This window comes from Carcharodon carcharias, chromosome 16 (assembly GCF_017639515.1).
Source record: "Carcharodon carcharias isolate sCarCar2 chromosome 16, sCarCar2.pri, whole genome shotgun sequence".
NCBI classification, from domain to species: domain Eukaryota; kingdom Metazoa; phylum Chordata; class Chondrichthyes; order Lamniformes; family Lamnidae; genus Carcharodon; species Carcharodon carcharias.
The window spans coordinates 59825263-59848606 of record NC_054482.1 but is presented as its reverse complement, the minus strand read 5'-3'; the positions used below and the strand labels follow the sequence as shown (position 1 = coordinate 59848606).

The 23344-nt window shown below is 39.8% G+C and overlaps 1 protein-coding gene across 1 annotated transcript in view; it reads left to right on the top strand.

The window, feature by feature from the left end:
* The window catches only part of ankrd13c (ankyrin repeat domain 13C), a 93429-nt gene that overhangs the window by 54877 nt on the left and 15208 nt on the right, over nt 1-23344 (top strand). Inside the window, exons 5-10 of the mRNA XM_041208574.1 lie at nt 4703-4748; nt 4880-4946; nt 7475-7619; nt 11986-12117; nt 13017-13178; nt 17979-18058. Of these exons, the coding sequence (XP_041064508.1) occupies nt 4703-4748; nt 4880-4946; nt 7475-7619; nt 11986-12117; nt 13017-13178; nt 17979-18058 (632 nt within the window). The remainder of the gene's footprint in view (nt 1-4702; nt 4749-4879; nt 4947-7474; nt 7620-11985; nt 12118-13016; nt 13179-17978; nt 18059-23344) is intronic.

Here is a 23344-nt window from a genome sequence, read left to right as displayed (position 1 = left end):
TACGATATGAAATTGTCAAATTTAGTCTGTAGAACATAATGTTCCTCTGAAAATCAGATTAAAATCTAATGTTGCAATAGAGGAGGAGGTGTTCTTGAAATGTGACTTTGGCAGTAACTGGTGTTATGATTCCTGTAGAGACTGATGACTTGAATTCCCAGTGACCAACTTGGAATCGTGTGCAATTCCTTTAAGTTTTAAGACTTTTACTGTGCCAAATAAGTTAACATCGAAACTTCACTTAGTAGACAACTAATACAACAGGTATTCCTTATTTGTTTCTTGACAGGACAGATAAACCTACACCACATTTATACGCTATACCCCACACTCCGCAGAATTGTAGTCTTTAGAGGAGCCTGTCCTGATTTACTCTCAACTTCCAACAGGCTCAGTTTCTCCCAGTTTCACTTGAGTCGTAACGTTTAGTGCCTGCCAAAAGCAGCTTGCCTCAGCCTTCTGAGAATCCCTGAACTGACTTCCAGCAGCAAGGCCCATTCCAGTAATTCCTCCTCCTGGACATGTCAGGGTAAATCTTCCAGTATCCTCGAATTTCTGCAGGCTCTGTCTTTCCAACCACAGATGAGCTCCCATCAGCATTCTGCTTGGTAGCTAACAGAGAAAAGCCTGTTCCCCTGCTGACCATGACCACTACTGTTTTCCTGTCTTCACTCAGCAGTATCTTTCACTCTGTCTAGGATCTCTGAATCAATAAATCTGAGAGTCTGTAAATCTACACTAAATCAAGCCCGCAGCTTCCCTTTTGTGTTCATGTTAAAACTGGAACTTGGGTTTCATTTGGACTCTATCCCCATGGCAACCAGGTCACATTGGCTTATCACCGGGCAGAACAAGTCGGAGGGTGCATGCTCCGTTTTACTTTTGAAAGAGGAACTTTAAAACTTAACCATCTAATAAAACCTTGGCAGTCGTAACACTGGCCTGAGGTGACTTGAAGCCAAAGTGTGTGTGTTCCATTTCTGAACACTGACAACCCTCACCTTGAGCACAAAAATGTATTAAAGCAAGCAAACTACTTGTTCAGGAATTGAGATCAAATGCCTTAATTTAATATTAAATTGAAAATAACAGTTAAAAAGTCAAAAATCGTGAGAATGTAACCTAATATCACAGAACAGTTCAATACAAAAGTTTCTTTGGGAGAAGTGAATATTGTAATGTTACAAAATCTGGAATTCAATTCAGAGAATTGAGGGATAATGCAGTTGGGGAGGGCAAACAAAACAAAACTTGATAAATGGGAGGATATTGAGAGGGGTTGAGGAAGTGCATTTCCTCAGGTCCCTGAAGGTGGCAGGGCAGGTAGGTAAGGTGGTAAAGAAAGCATATGGAATGCTTTCCTTTATTGGATAAGGTATTGAATACAAAAACAGGGATGTAATGCTGGAACTGTATAAAACACAGGTTAGGCCACAGCTGGCAATTTTGTGTACAGTTCTGGTCACCACATTACAGGAAGGACATAGTTGCTGTGGAGAGAGTACAGAGGAGATTTACAAAAATTTTGCCAGGTCTTGAAAGTTGCAACTATGAAGAAATTTTTGGATAGGCTAGGGTTGTTTTCCTTAGAACAGAAGCCTAATGTAGATGGGAAAGACCTGGGGCAGAATTTTCTGCCTGTCGGGCAGGCAGTGCAGGAGTGGACCCAATCGGCGCCCCCGATCGGGTCTGCGCCACGTTTTTACGTGGATGGCCAATTAAGACCCGCCCAGCATGACGCGCACCCGGGAGTGCTGTGTGGTCCCTGTGCACGGGGGGTGTTGCCTGAGTTGGGAGCGCGCTCTTTCACTCATGCACAAAAAAAAGCAGAAATCTCCCTGAGGCACAGAGGTGCCTCGGAGATAAGCTTTAAGGTTAAGCAGTTTAATAAAGTGGTGAAAATATTTTCATGACATGTCCCCTCATGTGAAACTGTCACATGAGCTAGGACATGTACATACATTTTCACAAAAATTTTTATTAAAATTAAAAATCTTTCATGAAACCTCATCCTGCCCGTGGATGAGGTTCCATGAAAAATGTGAAGGCCGCCTGGGCTCTTCACCCGCCCGCCAACCTTAAGGTTGGATGGGCAGCCTAGGTAATTGCTTAAGTGGCTTTTTAAATGGCCTTAATAGGCGTTTGACAGTCCGGCGGGCACGCAGCAGAGTCGGCTGTGCACCCGCCAGTCTGAAAATCTAAATGATGCGCGGTGACATCGGGATGCCCACCCGATGTCACCCTGTGTCATTTTATGCCTCAGTGAGCTGAAGATTCTGCCCCTGTTTCCCCAGCTGAGGGGTCAGTTACAGGGGGCATAGATTTAAGGTGATTCGTTAACGGATTAGAGGGGACATGGTGATGAACATTTTCACCCAAAGGGTGGTGGGCGTCTGGAATTCGCTGTCTAAATTGGTGGTTGGGGCTGAAACGCTCAACTCATTTAAAAGACACCTGGATTGGCACCTGAAGTGCTATAACCTGCAAGGCTACAGACCAGGTGCTGGAATGTAGATTAAAATGAGTGGCTTAAGTGAGTTTAATAGTATTAATGTTGGCCAATTGTAAATGAGGCTTTGCCGAGTTTTGAAGAGTCATGTTTAAACATGTGTGTTGAATGGAAAAACATTTCATGTGTAATCATTTACTGCTCCTCGTGCTCAGAGTCTAGTGAACAGTTGCCTTTCTGCTACCTAACATTTTACTGGATCATTTAAAGTTGTGGTTCCTATTTTCTTTAAGCTGACCCTATCAAAATACTCTTGCAGCCTGTTAAGGACAAATGTGCTTCCTTTTCTGTTTTCCATCCTGCTACTTAATATTCCTTTTATGCAGCTCCTTATCCACATCCAGCTTTATCTATAATCCTTGTCACTTTAAGCTTAACGAGCAGCTATTCATGTGGAATGTTTTAGAAAGTCAGTCTCCAATTCTTTTTCAACTTCTCTTTTCTTTTCCATCTCTCATTCTCCTGTTTCACATCCTACCATTTGCCTCTGCAACATTTTATCATGTTTGTACAATAAAGCAAGTGGGCCACCACAACAGCTCTAAAGGCAAAAAATGAAGGATAGAATCCTAATACTCAGACAAATATGTGGCTGTGCTGAAATTTAGTGTGATTGATATTGGCTGTATGCAGTTGGCAAGAACCATTGTAGCTACTATAGTTTCATTAAACAATACAGTACAGAAGGAAGCTATTCCATCACATTATTAGGCAGTGTGTTCCAAATCAATCTTGGCAACAAAAGCAACTTGTATTTATATAGCACCTTAACGTAATGTGAAGTCCCAAGGCACTTAACAGGAGAATTATAAAACAAATTATGACACTGAACCGCATAAAGAGATTATTAGGTCAGTTAACCAAAAGCTTGGTCGAAAAGGTAGGTTTTAAGAAGTGTCTTAAAGGAGGAAAGCATAGAAGGGTGGAAGGAAGGTGTAGGGAGCAAATTTCAGACCTTGGGGTCGGTGGTACTGCCTTAAGTTGCACAAATGATGGAGCAATTTATTATTAGGAATAATCAGAATTAGAGGAGCGCAGGTATCTGAGGATTGTGGGGTTGAAGGAGATTACAGAGGTAAGGGGGGGCAAAGCCATGGAGTGATTTGAAAACAAGGATGAGAATTTTAAAAACACATTGCTTCACCAGGAGCCAGTGTAGGTCAGCAAGCACACAGATGAAGGAGGATGGTACTTCGGCAAGTGTTTCAGCTGTCCTCAGGTTTACAGATGGTAGAATGTGGGGACCAACCAGGAGTGCATTGGAATTGTCGAGTCAAGAGGTATTGAAGGCACTTGATGCTTAAAGTTTCTCTTCCGTCACTCTAGTCCTTCTGCCAATGCCCTTTAAATCTGGTTTTGACCATTCAGCCATTGGAAATGGCGTTTCTTTTATTTACTCTATTTAACCCTTCATGATTTTAAACAACGTTATCAAATTTCCACTTGTTTCTGTTCTCGGGAGAAGCTCAATCTATCCATGTTACTGAAAACCCTGATCCTTGGAACCACTCTAGTAAATTCTGTTTAACCCCCCGAGTTTTTCACATTCTTAAAATTTGGTGCCCAGAATTCACTTCCTACCCTGTTTGCCTCTGCAACATTTTGTCATGTTTGTACAATGGAGCAAGCGGGCTGCCATGGCACTTCAGCTGTGGCAGACAAGTGTTTTATGTAGGTTTAGATAACTTCATGGCTTTTCTACTCTCTGCCCCTATTTAAAAAATCTAGGATGCTTTGTTAACCTGTTAACCTTCAAAGATTTGTGCACAAACATTCCACAGATATCTTCTTGCAACTTCCTCAAAAATGTACCATTTAACTAATGTTGCCTTCTGAACAAAAGGTATTATCTCAAGTTTTCTTCTGTCACTCGTCAGCCCATTCCACCGGTCAATCTATATCCTTTTGAAATTTCCCCACTGTTTAGTACACTTAGTTGCATCACTCATGCTAAACATGGTTGATTCTGGTTCTTCTAGCCCTTTCCCAAGCTGCGTGTGAACATTACAAATTGCAATAATTTGAAGGTCATTGATTTAAAATATTTAATGTTATAGCTCAATTCTCAGGCAAGTAAATTGAAATAAAAGGTTATCTGTTGCCATTGTGAATTTTAGTACTCAGAAATGAATGATTAATTAAACTGGAATTAGTCTGTTACTTAGGGGTTTATATCTTTGTTTTATTTTTTAGCTAGGGGATTTTTATTTAGAGCTTCACTGGGATTTCCAAAGCTGGGGTAAGTGTTGATTGTCATATTCTTTTGACTTTTTTCCATGCAATTGTTATATAACTTTTAAGTATGAAATTTAAGTGTGTATGGTAACCAAGCTAGATTCATCATTGTTTTTTTTCCCTTCTCTATTACAGTGCCTTTACTTTCCAGAATCCTGCCTTCAGATGCTTGTAAAATTTACAAACAAGGTATAAATATCAGGTAAGTTAATTTCATATTCTAATTTCTTAAAAAACAAGGTGCTTAAATTGATCACTGCTAGAGAGCATATTCATACTTTTGGATACAAAATTATTCATGAGTTTTTTTTCATTCTTGGGATTTGGGTGTTGCGTACTGGGGCTATGAGCTGACAAATCCCCAGGTCCAGATGGACTTTGCCCCGAGGTCTTGAAAGAAGTGACTAGTGAGATAGTTGATGCACTGGTTTTAATTTTCCAAAATTCCCTAGATTTGAGAAAGGTTCCATTAGATTGGAAAATAGCAAATACAACTCCTTTATTCAAAAAGGGAAGGAGACAGAGCAGGAAACTATATGCCAGTTAGCTTAACATCTGTCATAGGGAAAATGTTAGAAGCTATTATTCAAGATGTCATAGCAGGGCACTTGGAAACATTCAAGGTGATCAGGCAGCATCAACATAGTTTTGTAAAAGGGAAATCATGTTTAACCAATTTATTGGAGTTCTTTGAGGACTTACATGTGTTGTTGCTAAAGTAGAACTGGTGGATGTACGTTACTTAGATTTCCAGAAGACATTTGATAAAGTGCCACATCAAAGGTTATAGCAGAAAATAAAAGCTCATGGTGTAGGGGGTAACATATTGGCATGGATAGAAGATAACAGCTAACAGGAAGTAGAGAGTTGGCATAAATGGGTCTTTTTTTGGCTGGCAGGGTGGTGTGCCACAAGGCCTCAACTTTTTAAATAAATGACTTGGATGAAGGGACCAAAGGAATGGTTGGTAAATTTGCTGACCACACAAAGATAGGTAGGAAAGTAAATTGTTAAGAGGACATAGGGAGTCTACAAAGTGGCATAGATATGTTAAGTGAGTGCGCAAAGATCCAGCAAATGGAGTATAATGTAGGAAAATGTGAAATTGTTCATTTTGGCAGGAAGAATTTTAAAAAAAAGCTTATTATATAAATGGTGAGAGATTGCAGAGCTCTGAGATTTAGAGGGATCTGGGTGTCCTAGTGCATGAATCACAAAAGGTTAGTATGCAGGTACAGCAAGTAATTAGGAAAGCTAATAGAATGTTATCATTCATTTTGAGGGAATTGATTACAAAAGTAGGGAGGTTATGCTTCAGTTGTACAGGGCATTGGTGAGATCGCATTTAGATCATTGTGTATGTAACTGGTCTCCTTATTTAAAGAAAGATGTAAATGCATTAAAAGCAGTCCAGAGAAGGTTTACTAGACTAATACCAGGAATGGGCAGGTTATCCTTTGAAGAAAGGCTGGATAGGTTAGGCTTGTATCCACTGGAATTTGAGTAAGAGACTACTTAATTTAAAGCTTGAAGACCCTGAGGAGTCTTGACAGGGTGGATGTGGAGAGGATGTTTCCTCTTGTGGGAGAATCTAGAACTAGAGGTGACTGTTTAAAAATAAGGGGTCACTCACTTAAGACACAGGAGAAATTTTTACTGAGGGTTCAGAGTCTTTGGAAAACTCTTCCTCAAAAGGTAGTGGAAGCAGAGATTTTGAATATTTCTAAGGCAGAGCTAGGTAGATTCTTGATTAACAAGGTGGTGAAAGGTTAACGGGGGTAGGCAGGAATGTGGGCTTGAGGTTACATTTAGATCAGCCATGATCTTATTGAATGGTGGAATGGGCTCGAGGGGCTGAGTGGCCCACTCATCCTAATTCGTATGTTTGTATGCATTTGTTTCCCTTGAAGATTGTAGACCACTGCCTTGAAACATTGCATTAAATCAGCTTGACACAACTGAGTGGTTTGTGAGGTGACTTCAGACAGCAGTTGAGAGTCAACCAATTTGTGTGAAATCAGTTTTTATTTCCAGCTTTTTGTTTTCTAAACTGAATTCTCAGTCAGCCATAATAGAGTTTGACCACATTCTCTGAATTGCTAATACAGTAACATGATCGCTATGGTTTCATGAGTGTGTTGCCATTGAACTGTCTGACTCAATTTCCTATGTTTTCTAATCTTTTCGAGTTTAGTTCATCAAATGGTGTCTGCTATTGTTTGGATTTAGTTTATAAATCCTATTAGCCTTACTTCACCCAAATACGCTCCACTCGGAGTGCTCATCATCAAGGATCTTGCATGGAATCATTAATAAGCCAGCTTGTGTATAAACTAATTGGAGTTTCAAGTTTTCACACAGGCCTAAGACACTTAAACGTAGCTCTGGACTAATATCACCCACTTGTATGCAATCCATTACAAGTTGAAGCAATTTAAAGATAGCATTAGGCAGTCCATGAAACAAATACTGTGCAGATTATATTCCATTGATGAAGTGGCTTTCTAGCATAGTTCAACAAAATCACCAAATTATTATAAGTAAATTTTGTTAACATAAGATTTTTGTTGAATTTTCTTATTCATTAACTATTCAAAGAAATATTTTTCTTTGTTTTCCAGTGAAACATCTTTTCCTTAAGAGATCACTTAATGCAGGAAATTCTGGAAGCTTATAAGTAGTAAAATTTAACATGAGCTAAAAACTCTTGTGTACCTAATGTGTTTTCAGGCTTGACACAACTCTAATAGACTTTACAGATATGAAGTGTCAACGTGGAGATTTGAGCTTCATTTTCAATGGTGACGCAATACCCTCTGAATCTTTCATAGTATTAGACAACGAGCAGAAAGTTTACCAGCGAATACATCATGAAGTAAGTTTTGTGCTGTATGAAAGGCAGTTAGCTATAAACAGTTAATATCATGTATAGTAAAGTGGATGAGTAAATGAAAGTTGCATCATTAATACCAAAATATTTATCTCTTTTAAATAGCTTTATTGGATATGTATTGATTTATGTTTATTAAGATATGTATGCAAATGTATTCATACATGTTATTTACTAAAATGGTAGCAAGACGCTGAAATTCACAATAACAGTTTTGACACATGCGCTGCAGCGATCCCATGTTGTGATTAGGCTTTTTTAAGCTTTAGCTTGTGCATTTATCTTCCCGAGTACACACAGGTACAAGCTTACAAAGCTTGTACAATTGAGCTCTCCTTGTACTTTGAATACTTATTCAGCTGTAAGTAAAAAAACGAACTAGGATTGTATAATATTTCAGTTGCTGTTCAAAATGCTTTAGTTTTATTTGAGCTGTGCAGTTGTTTATACATATTGTGTATTATACTATTGAGAGTAGGTTAATTAAGCCGCCCTGACACTGTCACCATGACCATCTTGTGTTTTCATGAGTGTATGTTGTCATAAGTAACTTGGGTGTTTGTGGCCGAGTCGCAAAATGACATTTTTTATTACTGATTATTACTGACTTCATTCCTGACATTCCCGATCTTGCCACATTCCCAGAGGATTGAATTAACAATTGGAAAGAAGTATAAAAACATGAGCATATGGTATTGTCAGAGTAAAAATCTTAAATTAATCGGAATCTAGAACTGCAAATTCTCCACTAATTATATTTATATATAAATAAATAATTAGAGGTGCAAATTTGCAGGGAAATTATGGAGAAGTGCAAAAAGCTCTGGGGTAGTGACAGTGAGGAACTTCAATTATCTTAATATAGACTAGGATAGTAATAGTGTAAAGGGATGAAGGGTAAAAAGTTTATGAAGCACATGCAGGAGAATTTTCTTGATTGGTATTTTCGGGCCCTCCATGGAAGGTGGCTTTGCTAGATCTGATTCTGGGAAATAAGGTGGATAAAGCGTCAGTAGGAAACATCATGGGAAATTGATCATAATATTATAATAATATTTAGATTGGCTATGGAAAAGGACAAGGAGCAATCTAGCATTAAAAAAAAACTTAATTAGAGGAGGGCCAATTTCAATGGGGTGAGAGTGAATCTTCCCCAGAAAAATGGAATCAAAGATTGGCAGAACAATGGGTTACCTTTTAAAGAGGAGGAGTTTAGGTACAGTCAAGGAATGTTCCCACATGGGGGTTTAGGTAGGGAAACCAAAGCCAGAGCACTCTTGTATGATGGATGACAAAAGAAATAGAAGGTATGATAAAATAGAAAAGCAGGGCATATGACTGATGTCAGGTTGATTAAACAAGTCAGAAGCAGGTGAATATTGAAGTTCAGAGGAGAAATGAAAAAAGAGAATGAACAACAAAGAGAAAGAGTATGAAAAGAGACTGACAGCTAACATGAAAGGGAATCCAAAAGTCCTCTATTGGCATATGAATAGTATAAGTGTAGTAAGAGGAAGGATGGAGCTGATCAGGGACCAAAACAGAGACTTGCACATGGAGGCAGAGGGCGTGGCTGAGGTATGAAAATGAGTACTTAGCATCTGTCCTTACCATAGAAGATGCTGCCAAAATCATAGTAAACTAGGAGATAGTTGAGATACTGGATGTGCTAAAAATTGAAAAGAGGTGATATTAGAAAGGCTGGCTGTACTTAAAACTGTTAAGCTACCAGGACCATATGGGATGCGTCTAAGGATGTTGAGGGAAGTAATGATGGAAATTGTGGAGGTGCTAGCCATAGATGCAGCAGGTGGTGCTAGAGGACTGGAGAATTGCAAATGTTTTACACTCTTGTTTAAAATAATGGTGCAAGGATAATCCCATCAACTACAGGCTTGTCAGTTTAATTTTGTCCCAGATTACCATTTCTAAAAGCATTCTCACTATTAAGATTAACAGTCACAAGTGTGGTTTAATTAAGGAAAGACTGCAAGTATTCATTAAAGAAAAATTGTGTTCAACCAACTTGGAGTTTTTTCTTATGGCAGCTGAGAAGGTTGATGAGGATACTGTGACTGATGTGTGTATGAACTTCCAAAAGGCTTTGATGAAGTGCCACAAATAAATTTGCCAGCAAAGTTAAAGCCCATGAAATAAAAGGGTAAGTGTATCCATGGATACAAAGTCTGCTGACTGATAGAAAACAGAGTAGTGGTGAATGGTTGTTTTTCTGACTGGAGCAAGGTATACAGTGGGATTTCCTGGAGGTCATTACTAGGATCTGTATTCATGAGCTAGACTTGGGTATACAGGGCAATATTTAAAAATTTGCAGATGTCAGAAGTTGGAAGTATTATGACCAATGAGGAGGACAGTGATAGACTTAAAGACAGACTGGTGGAATGGACAGCCAGGCTGATGGAATGGGCAGCAAGTGGCAGATGAAATTTAATGCAGAGAACTGTGAAGTTAATAGACTTTGATAAGAAGAACAAGGAGAGGCAATATAAAATAAAGGGTAGAATTCTGAATAGGCTACAGAGAGGAACAGAAAGATCTGGGGATATGTGTACAAATCATTCAAGGTGGCAAGACAGGTTGAGAAAGTGGTTAAAAAGGCATATGAGATCCTGGGCTTTATAAATAGAGTACAAAAGCAAGGAAAAATGAACCTTACTGAAACACTGGTTCAGCCTCAATTGGAGTTTTGTGTCTAACTCTGAGCAGTACTTTAGGATGCATCTGAAGGCTTTAGAGATGTTGCAGAAAAGATTTACAAGAATGGTTCTAGGGACAAAGGACATCAGTTACAAGGATAGATTGGAGAAGCTGGGGTTGTTCTCCTTACAGAATGGAAGGCTGAGAGAAGATTTGATAGAGATGCTCAAAATCCTGAGACATCTAGAACAGAGTAGATCGAGAGAGGATTTCCCATTGCTGAAAAAATCAAGAACTGCAGGATGCTAAGGTAAATAGCAAAAGAACCAAAGGTGACATTAGGAAAAACTTTTATGCAGCTGGTGGTTAAGATCTGGAATGCACGGCGTGGAGGAGGGAGATTCAATTGTGGCTTTCAAAAGGGAATTACGTAGGATTAAAAAGGATACATGGCACTGAAACGGAATTTTTTGCCCAATCAGTCCATGTTGATGTTTATGCTCCACTCGAATCTCCTCACTTCTTTTCCCATCTATATCCGATCTTCTGGGACAGCACTTCCCACCTTTCTTCCATTCTGAATACCTACCCTTCACTCCCACTTTCTGCTTTCTGCCTTGAACCAGCTAACAATCCATTCTTCCACTTGTCTCCTAACTCCTCATTCTCTAACCTTATTCATCAGTCTATTATGGGGCACCTTATTCATGGCCTTCTGAAAATCTAGATCAATTAACATCTTCTTTTGAAATCCACACTGACTATTCATTATTATACTTTCTAGATGTGTTCTTCTGTTCTCTCCTTTACTCTCCTTTAGTAATGATTCCACCTTTAGTAATGATTCCATTTTTAAGCATGAAGTGAGAACAGTTTTAGGGCGAAGGGGAAAGGTGGGAGAGTTGAACTAGGAGAGTTGCTCTTGCAGAGAGCCACCACGACATGACAGGCTGAATGGCCTCTTTTTGTGCTATAACAATTCTATGGAGATAACCCCCGTCGTCGTCGAGGGGGTTATGCGGGGGCGGGTGGGGGCAGGCACGGACCCAATTGGCGCCCCCAATCGAGTCCGCCCTGCCATTTTTATGTGGGCAGGCCAGTTAAGGCCTGCCCAGCATGACGTATGCCCTGAAGCGCTGAGCACTCCCTGTGTGGGCAGGGGGACGGTTCCCTGAGTCAGCAGAAATCTCGGAAGCACAGCTGCCTCAGGGAGATTAGTTTAAGTTCCAAAAATTTTAATAAAGATTTTAAGACGTCCCCTCATTTGACACTGTCACATGAGCTGCGACATGTCAATGAACTTAAAACCCTTCATGAAACCTCATCCCACCTATGAAGCTCAGTTCATTAGTTTAATTGATAATTAAATGGCCTTAATTGGCCTTTGACAGCTTGGTGGGTGCGCAGCCGAGTCAGCTGTGCACCTGCCAAACTGAAAATCTAAATGATGTGTGGCGACATCGGGACGCATGCCTGACGTCGCTGCATGTCATTTTATGTGTGGGCTTGCGGGGCCTGCCCCCGCATGCCAACGGGAAAATTCTGTCCTGTGATTCTCTTCGAATTATATAGTGTGTCATTGCCAATCTGCCCACCTTCACTTAAAACCTCCTGCATTTCTGTTATCTGCAAGTATTTGGATACATAACAATTCTGCTTTTGCTGGTTTATATACCGATTTAATTTCTTTCAGGAATCAGAGATGGAAACTGAAGAGGAGGTAGATATTTTGATGAGCAGTGACATTTACTCAGCAACATTATCTACAAAATCCATTACCTTCACACGTGCACAGACAGGCTGGCTTTTCCGGGAGGACAAAACGGTATGATTGCTTTTATTTGAGAGTGTAAGCTTTCATTAAGATATGTGGTCTGTAATGTATAAACTAAGCTTCCCAAAATGTTTGTGTGAGGAGTGCAGTACACTGACAGGATCCTCTACATAAATACCAATAATTCAAGCAGTGGGCACACACATGCCATGCATTTCTTCACTGAGAGGCACGACGACTCTGTGCTGTTCACACACTCACTGGTACAAAATATTATTGCACATTTAGTGAATGCCTAGGAGTATGATGCTTGGTTTGGGGAGATTCAAGAAGAATGAAGGAAAAAAAAAACACAAATTAATTGTGATTTTTTTTTTTATACTTGGTTATAATTGGTACTGTAGAATGTAGCTGTTCCTCTTTCCTCTTCTACTATGTAAATCCAGGCAAATGTGCTCCAGAGAAAGAACAAACTTGCATTTATATAGTGCCTTTTATGACCGCTGGACTGTCAGTACAGTTCTTTTTGACATTTAACCACTGTAGGACTGTATAGTGATAACTCTACTATCAAAAGCCCTTTACTGCATTAGATTATATTTCAAGTTCTTGTGCTTTTAGCTGGAGTAGAGTGAATATGAAGCTGAAATGAAGGTGCACTTTTTATTTTGGCTATTAACAGGGGCAAGAACTTGATAGTAGTTTCGTGGGTGTCATAGAAATCTAAGGTGTGGAATGAGAAAAGTTATTTGACTAATCATAACCATTCCTTTCATTAACTATGCACAGTTTGTCCTGTCCTACTCTACCCAAATCTAGACTTCAAGCTAAAGCTAGTCTCCAAAGGTGTGCACCACCTCTTTCTTCCTTTGATTCTACTTGAATGTTATGTAATGCAATTGATAAATTTATGGCCATTGCCTAACCTTGAAAATAACAAATCTTTATAGGAACGAGTTGGGAACTTCTTGGCAGATTTTTACTCTGTAAATGGCCTTGTTCTGGAATCAAGAAAGCGTCGTGAGCACCTCAGTGAAGAGGATATACTAAGAAATAAGGCTATAATGGAAAGTCTGAGCAAAGGAGGAAATTTGATGGAACAAAATTTTGAGGTAAATCTATGCTATATCTCTGTTTTAATGAGAGTTAGATGAGGTTAAATTTGAGAATAAATTAGGTTTCAGGTTACAAGCTACTTTATTATTGTTAAAATTAGTTTGATTTTGTTATATTAGGCAAGAAATTACTGTTTTGATAGTAGTGGCTGTCTGCTTAACTCTGTCTTCTGTGGTAATGAATGGAGGGCTGTTTGGAGAGACCAAGCACGAAATATCTCTTTTGTTGAAATACTACACATTCTCCAATATTTCACAGAATTTGGGAAACTTTGAGCTTACAAGCTTAACTTTCAAACTGAGGACATGTACCTAATACAGGGTATCCTGTGCGCATACAGGAATCCTGATCCTTTGAGGCAGACAAAGCATGTGCTTATGTCTGTTATCCTATAGCTTGTTTTTCCTGGAACAGGTTGCTAGCCTGAAGCCAGAAGCTTTAAGTTGAAGGGTGCACTGCACGTCAAGCATGGCAGATCAGGAGTCTCTCTCACTCTTATTGCTTGCCGTAGGTTTGTTGGAAAGGTTTGCAGGTTGATAATCAACCTGTTTGGATGTGTTATGAATACACTTTCCGTAGTCATCAAGTCCTGGAGTGGGACTCGAACTTGAAGCTTCTGGCTCAGAGGCAGAGATGCTACCCACTATTGCACAAGATCTCCTGGAATAGTCTTCATATAATAAAAATGAATATCCTTCCTTGCTTTACCTACCTGTACCAGATGCTCCCTATTGGGATCCTACCCATCAATTCCAAAACCTGGACAGTCGCATTTTGAAGGTCTTCAAAATGAGAGTATGGTGGAAACAGGCTCAATTGAGGCATTCAATGCCATCTGAAAAGAATAAGTGTGCAGGGTGACAGGGAGGAGGCAGGGTAATGGCACTAGGTAAATTGCTCCTACAGAGATCAGCTCAGACACAGCAGGCTGGTTGTGTCCTGTGCAGTAATAATTCTGATTCTGCGAAGTACAGTTGGTGTCCTTATTTAAAATTCATCAGAAAGATTATAGCTTCCAATTATCTCACCTAATTATTACCTGTTAAGTTGATGATCAAATGAGTTGATCAGATGCTGATCTATATTAAATTAAAAATTACATCAAATGATGGATGGAGCTTTGGAATTTAATTCTCAGATCCACATTTCATAACACAAGTCAGTGTTCCTGATGTTGTTCCCTACTTGATGAACCTACTGCTGTAAAATGGCAGGTTGTCTGACTCACCATGAAAACACCATGGAGGAATCCCTTCTGAAGTATTAAATATTCCTGTCAGCTTTTTCCATTATATACTCTTCTGTCCACAATTGTAATAGTTGTCTATGCACGCTTGTCATAATGTAGTTACACCCACTTAGAGGGAGAGAAGTTGGAAAACATTGCTAATTAGAGCATCCCTTTACACAAATATGGTCTGCTTAAGCCAAACTGATTCCTTTGCTGTCACCCAGTGGCCTCATGCAGAAACTGTAGGCAGATTCAGAATTTAGAAGTCGAGAGCACACATTACCACAACAGGTGTTTTATCATTTTAAGCCTCAAGTAAAAGTGCTAAGGATACTGCAAATAAACACTTTAAAAATGCTATGTAGATCAACATGTTCCATTTCAAAATCTATTTTAAAAGTAAAACCTGTAAATTTAGAAATAAATTTTGAAAATAGCTTTAATTTTGAAGTTATTTTTGCAACTATCAACAAACTTAAATCAAGAAGTCTGGATTATATTAAAGCAATCAAATTACAACAGTGTTTACACATCCTTAGATGATGGTGTGAGAAGAGGAAAAGATTGATGTTTTTAAATCATTGGCACAGATTCTGTTTTGTATGCTCTAATCTATACGGCCTCTTAGGTTTTTAGCAAATTTATGGTACCTATTAAATTAAAATTTTGAGACATCTGAATTGTATGGCTGCACTCCAGTTTGCTATCTTGCCTATTTTCTTTATTGTCTGCTTCAGAGCTAACACTGATCACTTCATGTAAGTGATGTGGAATTATGAACATGTTATTTTTGGAGTGGCGATGTCAAAAGATGGATCTTTTATCAAATGGTTTTTAATGTTCAAAGTTTGATATTTTTGAGTAAGATTAGTATATAGCATTCTTACATTAATTGTTCAGCTGATAAGAAAATAAATATGCTAGTGTACATAAAGCAGCCGTAATCTGCATTTCAATTAATCCTTTTGGAAAGTAGTTAACTTTGGAAGGATTTTATTACTTTCAAGTTTTGTAAGAACGAGCTGAAAAATTGTCATTCTAATAGTTGTACTATAAATCAAATGCTAAGTGAGCATCATTTACTTTCACTGTAATGACCATAAACAAGTTTATAAAGTTAAGAGCATTTTGGTTAGCTGGGATTAATTACTTGACTCTGTCTAACTTGTTCATGGAGTCTTTCCTACTGAATGGCTTTATGTAGACATACAGCAGATTCAAAGAATCAGTTTCTCATTGGCTACTCTTAAAGTAGCTCAATGTGTGATTATTATAGTCAGTTTGTAAAGTGCAATAACGCTCCTAAGGTGTCTGAAACTGTCTCAAGATATTAAGTTCAACATTTCTTCTCATTCACTTAATTAGTATCCAAGTTGTGAATTGCAACCAAGAATTATATGTAGTAAGTGCAGAATTATTTTTAAACTTAGTGGTGTCTCATAAAACTAAACCTTAAATGGTCTGTTTCTGAACTCAAAATAGTTTATTGGAGGTATATTCTCTAGGATTGCCATTCAACGCCAGGTCATCAACTATAGTTATAGACCAATCAGCAAGATTAATTACAACTCTTGTGGCTAATTTTAACTGGTATTGTAAGATAGTCATATAGTGAACCTCTTGCGTAGCAGTTATCTTACATGGCTCGAAGCAAAGTCATTTGATCTGAATTGAGAATATGGAAAGGGGTTGGTGTTTTTTCCTAGCTGGCATGTTTAATTTCCTCCATCAGAGTCCTTTTATTTTTCTGTTTTATATTATTTATTTATTCTTGTAATGAGGGTAATGTTGGAAAGACCATATTTATTGTGCCCATTGCTCATATTGTACTCTTAATTGTCCATAGAAGGTGGTGGTGAGCCTTCATGAACTGTTGTAGTACCTGTGATGATGCTTGTCACTTTAGCTGCAGGCAACACTCATCAGGGAAGATGGGTACACTTCAGGGCTTTTCTTGCTTATGGGCTCGATCTTCAGTATGGTTTGAAAACTATGTAGGAGTAATTGTTCATTAAGCCATTGTAAGTAATTGTATATGTTAAGATATGTGCTTCTGTAAAGTCTAGTAATCTATTCAACAAGCCAAATGCATTATAAACTTGTTTAAACTGGTATTCTAAGGCAGTCATGCGGTGAAACTCATGAGTGGCAGTTATCTTAAATGGCTCCAAGCAAAGTCACATGATGTGAATTGAGATGATTGCATAATGTTCAGCATTTGTGACTCCATAGATGCTGAAACAGTCCATGTCCAAATGCAGCAAGACCTGGACAATATCCAGGCTTGGACTGACAAGTAAGTAACATTCGGACAACATAAGTGCTAGGCAATGACCATCTCCAACAGGAGAGAATCTAACCATCGCTCCTTGACATTCAATGGCATTATCATCAATGAAGCCCCCACTATCAACATCTTGGGAATTGCCATTGACCAGAAACTGAACTGTACTAGCTATGTAAATACTGGGGTTACAAGAGCAAATCAGAGGCCAGGAATCCTGTAGCGAATAACTTGCCTGCTGACTCCCCAAACCTGTCTACCATCTACAAGGCACAGGTCAGGAGTGTGATGGAATACTCTCCACTTGTCTAGATAAGTGCGGCACTAGCAATAGAAGCTTGAAACCATCCAAGGCTAAGCCGCCCACTTGATTGGCACCCCCTCCACAACCAACGCACGGTAGCAGCAGTGTGTAGTAGCTACAAGGTGCACTTCAGAAACTCACCAAGGGTCCTTTTGACAGCACTTTCCAATCCCACAATTGCTACCATCTAGAAGGGCAAGGGCAGCAGATACATGGGAACACCACCTGGAAGTTCCCCTCCAAGCCACTCACCGTCCTGACTTGGAAATATATCACTTTGCTGTCGCTGGGTCAAAATTCTGGAACTCCCTCCTTAACAGCACTGTGGGTATACCTACACATGGACTGCAGCTGTTCAAGAAGGCAGCTCACCACCACCTTCTGAAGGGCAGTCAAGGATGGGCAATAAATGCTAGCCTAGCTAGCGATACCCACATCCTATGAATTAATTAAAAAAAACACAGTATTTGGTGTTTTGGAAGCTGTTAGGCACTTGGGAGGAAATGTTTCCTCTGTGCGCTAAGTGTAGAGAAATTGTACACTTATGAAGGGCAGAGAATAGATTAACTCTTCGTTGGCCCTGGAGAGTAAGAGTTAAAGGGGTGGTTATCCATTTCATCATCTCTCCATCCCACTATGTTTTGGGATTCTTTGGTACCCCCTCTGGACTATATGGATCTGCGTTTGGAATAGGAGACACCCCAGTGTAACAATTCAAATGAGTTGGGAGAGGGCATTTTTGACTTCCCACTTTACTTTCCTTTATTGGTTTTCTGGACTTGCCAAGTGAACCAGCATTCAAAAGAGCCAGGCATTGGGATTTATGCTGGGACCCAGACAAAGTGAATCTTTCCTTTTTGGAAATAGGTTAAAATGTCCATTATTTGGGAAATATAGGCATATAAAATTGCCATGAGGAAAGTCTTTTTAACGTTTTAAACTTTGTAGATGAACACTTTTTTTCCCTTTTTTAATAGCCGGTTCGTAGACAGTCACTCAGCCCCCCCCTTGCTAACACAATCACTTGGGAGGAATACATCTCCGCAGAGTCTGGAAAGTAAGTACTGCAGAATTAATAGCAAACATTATAATGTAATCTGTTTTTAATAGAGGAAAATCCTTTAAATTGTTCTTTGACCTTTTCACATTAAGCATTCATCTTGAGTTTCTGGACAGTATTTCTTGTTCGATACATACTGTACAATAGTTATGGCATGTATTTGTGTGCTGTGAATTACAGTAAGTTTAATAGATTTGGCAGATCTGAGGGTTCATGTCAACAAATCTCTCGGGACTATCTAATGGTATAGGCAAAAATAAAAAGCAAAAACATTTTTCTGAGAATGTTGATGACAACAAATGTACTGCAACATATCACTCAATTAGTAACTGGTGTAGGGGGTATGATAGTTTTACCAGTGTACCTTCCGAGTGAACAATTAAAGGAATACATGCATTTACCAGTGTGAAGATCTGGCTGGACTACATCCAAGCACTATTGGCACTGATATGCAGCCAAAACCACCACCTGCTTCAAGATCATCCTGGAAAGTGTGAATCACCCCCAGATTCTTATCTGTACTGTCAACCAATGTTCTCTTTACAAGAACACAAAATCACAGCAGGGGTAGAACATATGGCCTATCAAGCCTGTTCTGTCAATCATTATGATCATGTCTGATCTTGGACTTCACCTCCACTTTCCTGCCTGCTCCCCTTATCCCTTGATTCCCTAAGAGACCAAAAATCTGTCCCAGCCTGAAATTATTCAACAATTGAACATCCATAACCCGCTGGGATAGCAAATTCCAAAGATTCACCACCCTTTGAGTGAAGTAATTTCTCCTCATCTCCGTCCTAAATAATCAGCCCTTCATGCTGAGACTGTGCCCTCTGTTTTCAATTCTCTGACCAGTGGAACCAATCTCTTAACATCTACCCTGTCAAGCCCCTTCAGAATTTTATAGGTTTCAAAGAGATCACCTCTCATTCTTCTGAACTCTAGATAATATAGATCCAATTTACTCAGTCTGTCATCACAGGACAACCCCCTGATCCCAGGGACCAATTTAGTGAACTTTCACTGTATCGCCTCCAGTACAGGTATATCCTTTCTTAAATGTGGAGACCAAAATTACACACACTATTCCAAATGTGATCTCTCCAAAACCCTGTACAATTTTAGCAGGACTACTTTATTCCTTCACTCCGATCCTTTTTTAATAAAGTGAAAGCAAAATACTCCGGGTGCTGAAAATCTGAAATAAATACTAAAAATGCTGGAAAACCTCAGCAGGTTTGGCAGAATCTGTGGAGAGAGAAACCAAGTTAACATTTCGAGTCTGTATGTCTCCTTCAGAGCATGAATCCTTGCGGCACTCCATTGTTCACTGCCTGCGAATTTGAAAAAAGTCTGGTTCATGCCCACTCTCTGCTTTCTATACATTAACCAGTCCTCTGTCTATACTAATATATTACCCCCAACTCCATGAGCCCTTATCTTGCCTATTAGCCTTTTTTGTGGCACCTTATTGAATACCTTTTGGAAAACCAGGGTATACTACATACACAAGTTCCCCTTTATCTACCCTACTATTTACATCCACGAAAAGCTCTAAATTTGTCAAACAGAATTTTCCTAAAGTAAAACCATGCTGACTTGTTCTAATCATACCATACTTTTCTAAGTGCATTGTTAAGATTTCCTTTAATAATAGATTCCAGCATTTTCCCAACAACTGATGTTAGGCTAATTGGCCTGTAGTTCACTGCTTACTCTCCCTCCTTTCTTGAAAAGTGGCATAATATTTGCCAACTTCCAATCTCATTGAACCATTCTTGAACCTAAGGAATTTTGGAAAATCATAGCTAACACACATACACTAGCTCTGCAGCTATCTCTTTTAGAACCTCAGGGCGTAGAACATGAGGACCTGGGGATTTGTCGGATTTTCTCCAATACCTTTACTCTGTTGATCTTAATTTCCTCACTCTCCTTAATCCCTAGATTACTGTCTATTTCTGGTATGAAGTTTGTCTCTTCTACTGTGAATATTTTTACAATTACACAATGTTTGTTCAGTACCTCTGCCATTTCTTCATTCACCATGATAATTTCCTGTCTCTGCTTCAAAGAGACCAATGTTTACTTTAGCTACTTTTTTCCCTTTTTTACAAACTTATAAAAGCTCTTAATCTGCTTTTATATTTCTGGCTAGTTTACTCTCATTCTGTCTTTTCTCTTTTTATCAGTTCTTTGATGGCCTTTTGCTGGTTTCTAAACACTCCCAATCCTCCAACTTAATACTGTTTCTTGCAATATTGTAAGCCTCTTTAATCTGATAGGACCCTTAACTTCCTGAGTGAGCCACAGATGGGTCTGTCTTGCTGAGTTTGTTTTTCAATGGAATGTATTTTTGTTGAACATTTTGAACTGTTTCTTTAAATGTTCCCCACAGTTCATTTACCTCCATATCTTTTAGTCTATTTACACAATTAACCTTATGTCAGTTCTCCCATCATACATATGGAATTGGCTTTGTTTAAGATTAAGATTTGTGTTTGTGATTGGAGTATGTCACTTTTAAGCTTAACGTGAAATTCAGTGATATTATGATCAGTATTTCCCAGTGGATCCTTTGCCATGACATTATTGATTAACCCTGATTCAATTTTCAGTAATAAACCTAAGATAGCTTTATCCCGAGTCGGTTTCACAACGTACTGCTTCAAGAAACTGTCACAAAAACATTCTACAAACTTAACAATTTGATTGTCCCAGTCAATATGAAGATTAAAGACCCCCACAATTATTACATTTCCTTTTTCACAAGCTCCAGGAATTTCTTGCTCTATCCAACGGTGTAACAACTGTCGGGAGACCCAACATCAGTAGTAGGGAAAATGCTAGAATCTATTATAAAGGTCTTTGAAAACAAGACACTTAGAAAATATCATCGGGATTACAGAATCAGAGTGCAGAAGAGGCCCTTCGGCCCATGGAGTCTGCACCGACATGTGAGAAACACCTGACCTACCTACCTAATCCCATTTACCAGCACTTGACCCATAGCCTTGTGTTATGACGTGCCAAGTACTCATCCAGGTACTTTTTAAAGGATATGAGGCAACCCGCCTCCACCACCCTCCCAGGCAGTGCATTCCAGACCATCAACACCCTCTGGGTAAAAAAGTTTTTCCTCACATTCCCCCTAAACCTCCTGCCCCTCACCACAAACTTATGTCCCCTTGTGACTGACCCTTCCACTAAGGGGAACAGCTGCTCCCTATCCACCCTGTCCATGCCCCTCATAATCTTGTACACCTCGATCAGGTCACCCCTCAGTCTTCTCTGCTCCAACGAAAACAACCCAAGTCTACCCAACCTCTCTTCATAACTTAAATGTTTCATGCCAGGCAGCATCCTGGCGAATCTCCTCTGCATCCCCTCCAGTGCAATCACATCCTTCCTATAATGTGACGACCAGAACTCCAGCTGTGGTCTCACCATGGTTCTATACAACATGATCTCCCTACTTTTGTAATCTATGCCTCGATTGATAAAGGCAAGTGTCCCATATGCCTTTTTCACCACCCCACTAACATGCCCCTCCACCTTCAGAGATCTATGGGCACACACGCCAAGGTCCCTTTGTTCCTCAGAACGTCCTAGTGTCATGCCGTTTATTGAATACCTCCTTGTCAAATTACTCCTTCCAGAGTGCATCACCTCACACTTTTCAGGGTTAAATTTCATCTGCCACTTATCTGCCCATTTGACCATCCCGTCTATATCTTCCTGTAGCCCAAGACACTCGACCTCACTGTTAACCACCCAGCCAATCTTTGTGTCATCCGCAAACTTACTAATCCTATCCCCCACACAGTTATCTATGTTGTTTATATAAATGACGAATAATAGGGGACCCAGCACAGATCCCTGTGGTACACCACTGGACACTGTCTTCCAGTCACTAAAGCATCCTTCTGTCATCACCCTCAGTCTCCTATATCTAAGCCAATTTTAAATCCACCTTATCAAATTACCCTGTATCCCATTTGCATTTGCCTTCTTTATAAGTCTCCCATGTGGGACCTTGTCAAAGGCTTTGCTGAAATTCACATAAACTACATCAACTGCACTACCCTCGTCTACACACCTGGTCAGCTCCTCAAAAAATTCATTCAATTTTGTTAGGCATGACCTCCCTCTGACAAAGCCATGCTGACTATCCCTGATCAAACCTTGCCTCTCCAAGTGGAAATAGATACTCTCCTTCAGAAATTTCTCCAATAGTTTCCCTACCACTGACATGAGACTCACTGGCCTGTAGTTCCGTGGCTTCTCTCTACAATCCTTCTTAAATAGCGGAACCACATGAGCTGTTCTCCAGTCCTCTGGCACCTCCCCCGTGGCCAGAGAGGAATTAAAAATTTGGGTCAGAGCCCCTGTGATCTCCTCCCTTCCCTTCCTCAGCAGTCTGGGACACAAATCATTTGGACCTAGAGATTTGTCCATTTTTAAGCCTGTCAACACCTCCAATACTTTGTCACTCCCTATATCAATTTGCTCAAGAACCTCGCAGTCTCTCTCCCCAAGTTCGATACCTTCATCCTCATTCTCTTGGGTGAAGTATTCGTTCAACACTCTACCGATGTCCTCTGGCTCCACCCATAGATTGCCCCCCTGGTCCCTAATGGGCCCCACTCTTTCCCTAGTTATCCTCTTCCTATTGATATACTTATGGAATATCCTGGGATTTTCCCTACTGTTACAGCCGGAGCTTTCTCAAATCCCCTTTTCGCTCTCCTAATTGCTTTCTTAAGCTCCACCCTGCACTTTCTGTACTCTACTAATGCCTCTGCTGATTTGCTTTCCTTGTACCTGCTAAAAGCTTCTTTTCCTTCTCATCATATCCTGAATTTCTCTGGTCATCCATGGTTCTCTGGGCTTGTTACTGCTTCCTATCACCCTAGAGGGAACACGTTGAGCCTGTACCCTCCCCATTTCCTTTTTGAATGCCACCCCCCACTGTTCCTCTGTAGATTTCCCCACAAGTAGCTGTTCCCAGTCTACCTTGGCCAGATCCTGCCTTATTTTACTAAAATCCACTCTCCCCCAATCCAAAACAATTTTTTGCAACTTGTCTATTTCTTTGTCCATAACAAGGTTAAACTGTACCATGTTGTGGTCGTTATCACTAAAATGCGCCCCCCACCACCACCACCTCAGCCGCCTGTTCGGCTTCATTCCCCAGAATTAGGTCCCTTGTTAGACCCTCTACATATTGACCAAAAAAGTTCTCCTGTATACATTTCAAGAAATCCACTCCATCCAAGCCCT